This window comes from Stegastes partitus, unplaced genomic scaffold (assembly GCF_000690725.1).
Source record: "Stegastes partitus isolate 25-593 unplaced genomic scaffold, Stegastes_partitus-1.0.2 Scaffold29, whole genome shotgun sequence".
In the NCBI taxonomy this organism is placed as follows: Eukaryota; Metazoa; Chordata; class Actinopteri; family Pomacentridae; genus Stegastes; species Stegastes partitus.
This window is the reverse complement of record NW_007577760.1, coordinates 1,261,400-1,269,097: the sequence shown is the minus strand read 5'-3', so window position 1 is coordinate 1,269,097 and position 7,698 is coordinate 1,261,400. Positions and strand designations below refer to the sequence as shown.

General features: G+C 40.3%; 1 protein-coding gene across 1 annotated transcript in view; it reads left to right on the top strand.

The window, feature by feature from the left end:
- The first annotated feature begins 357 nt into the window (after positions 1-357).
- The window catches only part of LOC103369876 (voltage-dependent T-type calcium channel subunit alpha-1H-like), a 9,771-nt gene continuing 2,430 nt past the window's right edge, over positions 358-7,698 (top strand). The window contains exons 1-13 of the mRNA XM_008298718.1: positions 358-591; positions 1,670-1,762; positions 2,325-2,491; positions 3,139-3,193; positions 3,303-3,422; positions 3,720-3,868; positions 4,191-4,364; positions 4,476-4,587; positions 4,717-4,872; positions 4,998-5,042; positions 5,131-5,202; positions 5,328-5,413; positions 6,638-6,761. Of these exons, the coding sequence (XP_008296940.1) occupies positions 358-591; positions 1,670-1,762; positions 2,325-2,491; positions 3,139-3,193; positions 3,303-3,422; positions 3,720-3,868; positions 4,191-4,364; positions 4,476-4,587; positions 4,717-4,872; positions 4,998-5,042; positions 5,131-5,202; positions 5,328-5,413; positions 6,638-6,761 (1,587 nt within the window). The remainder of the gene's footprint in view (positions 592-1,669; positions 1,763-2,324; positions 2,492-3,138; positions 3,194-3,302; positions 3,423-3,719; positions 3,869-4,190; positions 4,365-4,475; positions 4,588-4,716; positions 4,873-4,997; positions 5,043-5,130; positions 5,203-5,327; positions 5,414-6,637; positions 6,762-7,698) is intronic.

Here is a 7,698-nt window from a genome sequence, read left to right as displayed (position 1 = left end):
CTGTGTAATAGTTCAATTACCAGCATCTTCTTTACGTACTCTTTTCTGCTGTCATTATTTAACCATTATGATAAGGCTGAAACTAAATAATTAGTGTTGTGTAAAAAACAGCAGGTCGTCTAACACTTATTTTCAACGCTGTATGTTTATGTAACACTAATATGAGCCACTGTATGTAAATACCGCTTTCACACACACACCATACACATCCTCTCTAAAGTTTGCTAGTTTGATTGTATATAGGCCGTTCTTATTCTTTCTCTATCCAGGAAGTGCAATGCATCCCTGAGCCCATACTTTACATCCAGTCCTGGTGAACAAAAGCCATTTATCTGTTCGCCTGACCAAGACGATGGGATGAAGCACTGCAAAGACATACCAGCTTACCACGACGATGGGAAAACCTGCACACTGGTTCCCCTCAACAGTTGGTGTCCAAATGAGTTTGTCCCTGCCGTGGTTGGAGAAACCACAGACGCTTGTGTCAACTGGAACGCGTACTACAACGTGTGCCGGGCAGGGGACCACAACCCACATATGGGCGCAATCAACTTTGACAACATCGGCTATGCCTGGATAACCGTTTTTCAGGTCAGGAAGAATTTGATACATAGGAATTTATTAGGACTGTGGAACAGATTTTACGTTAAGAGTGAAGACATGAGTCTGGTTTTCCTCTGCCATCATACCCAGCATTACTCTTTCGGAGATAGTTAGTGGCACGGGCTATTGTTATATTGTTATATTGTTATCCTGGTGCGCTTTTTCTTATTATTATTTCGACTATTCCGTCGAAAAAAATCACACAGTAAACTTTTTTTTAACTTGTCGCCCTGGCCACAATTTTTATGCCACAGACATCATTTTTACATCAATTTCTTACTCCAGGAAAATATAAAATACATCTCTGTAATGCCCAAGGTCTTGGCTTTCTGAAAATGTGCTCGGCTTTTCTCTCCGACACACGGTTTTGACAAAAACAGCGGTTGTTTGAGGTCTTCTCCTTCTGGTCTCTTCCACTGATTTGACAGTTAAACCAAGTATCTGTGGCAGCTGTGTGCTTCGTTGCCCGGCAACGCTCTAACCCTACTCCCAACCCCCCCTCCCCTTCTGCTCTCTCCACACAGCTGAAGCGTAGGTTATTCAAAGTTTTTAGTAGGTTTGGTAATTATAAAATCATCATTTAAATCCCGGCAGACTCCCGTGGCACTCTCAAATTTTCTGCAAGGAAATTTTCTAGTTTTGATTTACTGTTTCAACCAGCTCTGAGTGTTTTAAACTTAAAGGTTATGTTAACTTTTAATATTATTATTACTAATGTTGCACCGTGCTGTTACTCTCTACTATCACTGTGTTATTGTGTGGTGGTTAGCACCGTTGCCTCGCAGCAAGAAGGTCGCTGGTTCGCGTCCCGGTGAGGACACCCGGGATCTTTCTGCATGGAGTTTGCATGTTCTCCTCGTGCAGTGTGGGTTCTCTCCGGGTTCTCCGGCTTTCTCCCACAAGGTCCAAAAACATGTTGAGGTTAATTGGTGATTCTAAATTGTCCGTAGGTGTGAATGTGAGTGTGCTTGGTTGTCTGTCTCTAAGTGTAGCCCTGCGATAGACTTGTTTCCTTATTTACTGTTTTTTTTTCTTAACTGATGTGTGCTGCTGTCTCGAACCCCAGGTTATGACCCTTAAAGGATGGACGAACATCATGGGGTACTTCATGGACTCCTCTTCCTTCTGGAGTTTCAGCTACTTTTTAGTTGCCACCATTGTAAGTACGCACTTGTTTCTGTTAAAGTTTTAGTTAACAACATTAGTGTTTGACCATTTCCTTACATCTCAGAAAAATCCTTATAATCTAAACATATTTTAGTAGTCCTCAATACATGTAAATCTTCAATGTGGCTGAAATACTGTGTTCAACATAACTAGCTGGCCAGTTTTTGTTGTTCTGTAACACTGCTTTTAAAAGTCTGAAAATCCAGCAGCAGCAAAATACAGCAAGATTTGAGTTACTTTGGGACTGGTATGAGTTCAGAACCAGTGAAAACCAAATTTCCTCCAGGTTATAATTTTTTTTTTTTTTCAATAACCCAACAGTCCCTTACCTGTAGATAGGTTTTAAACTATGCTCAATAACAGACATGATGTCTCCTCCCAGAAACCAGCCACTAAAGCAGAGGTTCCCAAACTTTTATATTTCGAGAAATTATGACGGGTTGTTCCACATAATTTCTCTGTCAGGGCTACTCTAGCAGTGTATTTATTCAGTGCAGTGTAGTTTAGTTTTCAAGCCATTGCTCTACATTGCTACTCTTTGCTTCCTCAATCAGCTGGGCACCACCTTCATCGTGAATGTGTGTGGAGTCATCATTGCCAGTCACTTCTCGGAGATCATGGAAAGAGACAGAGGGGAGCAAGATGCTGATGCTGTGTCCATCAAAAACCTGTTTTCCAAGGTGACCTCGTGGCTGAGCAGAGCATTTCACTGCCTCATCAGGTCAGATACTCTATTGGCTGTAAATACGGCCTCTGGCATGGCAACTGTATCAGTTGTGGTTTCCAGGTTGCACAAAGGAGAACAGATTTTTATTTATTTTTTTTGCAAATGGTTAATTTCTGACATTTTTTTAAATGAGACATGTAGAATAAAGTGAATGAATGAAATAGCATGATTTTAAGCGAGGATTTAAATCATTTTGGAGTCAACAGCACAGTTCATTGTTGTTGTAGCATGTACACGTGGACAAAACTGTCGGTACCCCTCGGTTAATGAAGAAAAACCCATAATGGTCACAGAAATAACTTGAATCTGACAAAAGCAATAATATATAAAAATTCTATGAAAATTAACCTGTGAAAATCAGACATTGCTCTTGAACCGTGGTTTAACAGAATTATTTAAAAAAATAAACTCATGAAACAGTCCTGGACAAAAATGATGGTACCGCTAGAAAAGACTGAAAATAATGTGACCATAGGGACATGTTCAATCAATGTGTGTCCTCTAATTAGCATCACAGGTGTCTACAAACAGATATGTAGAAATCTGATGATTCTTCGTTTTTTTTCAGATTCCGGTTGTGATAAATGTTGCAATGGCGGTGTTTAATTACTGTGATTAATGTCCTGCCTTTTTTACCTTAGGTGCCAGGACAGGGTGTTCCCCGCTGGCATCCCGATGGAGACAAATGGCACACAGGTAAGCTTAGTCAACAACTCACTGTAGTAGAAGTACAAGTAGCAGTAGAAGTCCTACTGCCTCACGAAAGAGAAGTCATGTACCTGACTTCCTTATCTTCCACGCTCAGATCTTGAAGGATTGCCAAAGAAAACTGAAAGTGGCAGTTCACAGTGACCTCTTCAAACACGGGATCATGGTTGCTGTTCTCCTCAATGTTATCACCATGGCCATAGAGTACCATGAGCAGGTTAGAAGTGTTTCTGTTTACTTACTATTTGTGTCCTGCAGGTTTGTGTGGGGCGAATGATGCACAAAGCTTAACTTTCTTTGGCTGACCGTACAAATGTGATCAGTGCTAGCACAGTTTTATTTCATTAAGAAAACCACAGGAACTCGGAAGAAAAAAAAAAATGTTGGCTGTTTGTCTTTTCTACTTATTTTGTATTAATTGCTTATATCGCCATTGTTTCTCTAAATATTTCACCACCTACACGTGTCTTCCACTTTGTCCTGTCTTGCTCTGTTTCCTTATTTCTTCCTACAGCCCAAGGAGTTGACAATCGTGTTGCAATACAGCAGCATATGTTTCACCGTTCTGTTTTTCCTGGAGATGATTCTAAAGCTGCTGGCTCTCTCACTGGCGTACTTTGAGGACCGAGACAACATCTTTGAGTTTGTCCTTGTCATCATCAGGTGAACCTGATCTTTTCTTATTGCTGTGGCCTGTGATATTTTTTATGATTGAACAATGTTTTGATATGTCATTGTATGGGTTCAACTTTCATTATTTTACACATAAACTCTTCAGGTATCAAGCAAAAGTTGTACCATATTGAATTTAGATGAAAATACAGCAGCAGTGCTTGGAGTACAGTGTATGCTGGCAGTACTAACTACAACTCCGATTACAAGCTAGCACAACAAAATATGTAGCCATGACGTAAAGTATAATAAACACATGTTGCAGTGGTCAGACAGAGTAACATGTTAAAATGTGTCTGTTTGTGGTTGTCAGTTTGTGTCAAGCAGCTCCCCAGCTGTCAGGTGTGCAAGCACTTCTCGTGCTGCGGTTTTGGAGGCTTGTTTTCTTTATCCCATACCTGCGGAGAGAGCTGATGGTCTTGATGAGGACTGCTGAAAAGTCAACTGCGCTCTGCTGGCTGATGCTGATTTTCCTTTTCCTTTTCGGGCATGTACACACATGCAAACACACAAATCTTTCCTTTCCATGTGTTTGAACAGTGATGTCACAAGAAGTCACAAGATTCTCACTACATTTTGTTGTTTGTTTGTTTGTCAGTGTACCGGGGATGCACCTCTTCGGCTGGAGGTCCATACCAGGATATTCACAAATCATTGGTGGCAGAAAATACTTTGACACCCTACTCCAGTCCATGGTCACTGTGTTCCAGGTTAGTTTTTGACCTCCTAATTTTTGCATCAGCACCATAAAGCAAATTGTGTGCTAATCTGTGCCAGTATTACTTTTTTTTTTTTTTTTTAATTTTAAATTTTTAAAAAAATTAAATCTATCAATCCAGATTCTGACCTTGGAGGAGTGGCATAAGGTGGCCTACATTTCAATGGCTTCCACCTCTGCATGGGCTATGCTGTACTTTGCTGTCATCATTTTAATTGGACACCATGTTCTCCTCAATGTCTTCGGAGGCATAGTGCTTCAATGCTACCAGGCTATGGTAAAGATCTCTGTCTTTGTTTTTTTCATAAAGCTAGATGTTTTTACTGTATTGACAAACATCCAACTATGGCACACTCAAGCACCTTCTTACTTGCCTATGGTAATTTGTATTTGCTGTTGCAGCAACTTGAAAGAGCTGCGCAGGAGGCCACTGAACAGCAACCAGCAGTAAGCTCCTGAGAGTCAAAGCCTCTAAATTCTGGTTTGAGAAGGTTTTAAGAGACTTTTTAACGGATACTTGCTCATGTCGTTCCAGGACCCCACAAGACCTGAACAAGACAATCCTGAGCCCACGAGTGTGGAAGAGACTGTGCCAGCAGATGACAATGTGAGTTTCTAAGAGGGACAGTTTTCAAAGGCTGGTTAATCTTGGATAAAGACATGTGATAGTGTGACTTTGTCTGTGCTTTGAATAAGGAGATGTGACTGATGTGTAGCTGTTGATTCCCGCAGGCATCTCTGAGCTTGACCCAGAGAGTGCGCCGCTGGTGCAGAGAGCGTGAAGACTGGTCACTGTACTTGTTCTCGCCACAGAACCGGTAAGTCTAATACACACTGAAACACACAAAGAGTTTCACTATTACCCGTCTCAGACACACACTCTGCTCCGTTAATCTGACGGCAGCCATAATACCTGCATTATCACTGTTAGTTATTTGGAAACTTTAATCAGCAGCCATTTTGTTTTTGCATTATTATGAATCTTTAGGTGTATTGACTAGTCTCGCGTGAACAACAAATATCACTTCCTTACCACTGTGCTCTCTGGCAATATGGATGGTATGTGCGAATGCAGCTGTGAGGAACATCAGCATGACAGAATGCCTTCACTTATCAGATTGAAGAACCCCAAAAGTTCTGGTTCCATTTGACTTTCTCATTGTTTATCACTTTGAATTGAGGAGAACTACAGTAACTGTTAGGTAAAGATTTACATATTATGAAGTCTGTACTCGCGAACATGTTTCTGAAAAAAATGTCAGCAATTTCTTTTTAATTTAGTTCATTAATATTTTGAAACTGACTCTTAGTAACCAAGAACATTAAGAGGAACTGTATACCTTCATCCTGCTGTAGTTTATTCAAGTATGGGTTGCATTCATTTAATTTAATCTACCTCTCTGAACCCCAAAACCCACCAGCTAGGTTGAAAGGCATGCTATCTTTGAAAAAAAAATACCCAAATTGCACCATTCATAAGAGTCAGAAACTGTAAAAGCAAAAATAATTGTCAAATTTTTAGCTTTCTAACGGCACATCCAACAGTGACAAACATTTTTCAGGTGAACTGCTGGCTTTGTTTCCATAGAGCAGATAGCAGACAAGAATGGAAACAAATGAAGTGTTAAGTGGTAAAATATTCATAGTGTTTTCTATTGTTGGTAACACCTAGAAAAATGTCGTACATTTTGATTCCAGGTTTCTTCATTTTTTTTCTTTTTGCAAAATAAATGATCACAGAAATTCAACTTTAGTTTTATTTGAGTTTTTTTCACCCTAATTTATGTCATAACTTTGTCATACTGCACTTTGTTCAAGCCATTTTTGAGTTCCCTCTATGTCTGGACACAGTTGTAGTTGTGCTGTTTCCATAAAGGCACATAACTTCACATTGCACTGAAAAAGTGGCTTCACAGTGAGGAGAATGTGTTGAATTGAATTGAAATAGATTTCATGACACAGAAGGTTTTTGTTTCTCTCTGTAGTCTCCTTATGTTTATGTGACTACAGCTGTTATAATTGGAGTGTGTGTTTGTGTTTAGGTTCCGTGTGTTTTGCCAGTGGCTGATCTCACACACCATGTTTGACATCATAGTTTTGCTCTTCATTTCATTGAGCTGCATCACTGTTGTTATGGAGAGGCCTGCTATCCACCCTGACAGCATGGTGAGACACACATGTGACCTGCAGCGACTGTTGCACCAAGAGGAGTAATCAGTACATCTTCACAGGCTGTTGAGACACACACATACCTACACTCTAAGACACACACAAACATAGTTCAATACAAACGTGGACAAAACTGTTGGTACCCCTCGGTTAATGAAAGAAAAACCCACAATGGTCACAGAAATAACTTGAATCTGACAAAAGCAATAATAAATAAAAATTCAATGAAAATTAACCAGTGAAAATCAGACATTGCTTTTGAACCATGGTTCAACAGAATTATTTAAAAAAATAAACTCATGAAACAGTCCTGGACAAAAATGATGGTACCCTGTTTTTAGCTGTGTGTTTTGAATCATTATCCTGTTATAAGACCCATGACCTGCGACTGAGACCAAGCTTTGTGACACTGGGCAGCACATTTCTCTCTAGAATACCTTGATAGTCTTGAGATTTCATTGTACCCTGCACAGATCCAAGACACCCTGTGCCAGATGTAGCAAAGCAGCCCCAGAACATAACAGAGCCTCCTCCATGTTTCACAGTAGGGACAGTGTTCTGTTCTTGATATGCTTCCTTTTTGCGTCTGTGAACATCAGAGCTGATGTGCCTTGCCCAAAAGTTCCAGTTTTGTCTCGTCTGTCCAGAGGACATTCTCCCAGAAGCTTTGTGGCTTGTCAACATGCAGTTTGGCAAATTCCAGTCTGCTTTTTTGTCATTTGTTTTCAACAATGGTGTCCTCCTTGGTCGTCTCCCATGAAGTCCACTAATAATATGTGCAACTGTAGTCACAGGAACAACAAGCTGCTTGGAGATGGTCTTATAGCCTTTACCTTTAACATGCTTGTCAATAATTTTCTTTCTAATCTCCTGAGACAACTCTCTCCTTGGCTTCCTCTGGTCCATGTTTAGTGTGGTACACACCATGTCACCA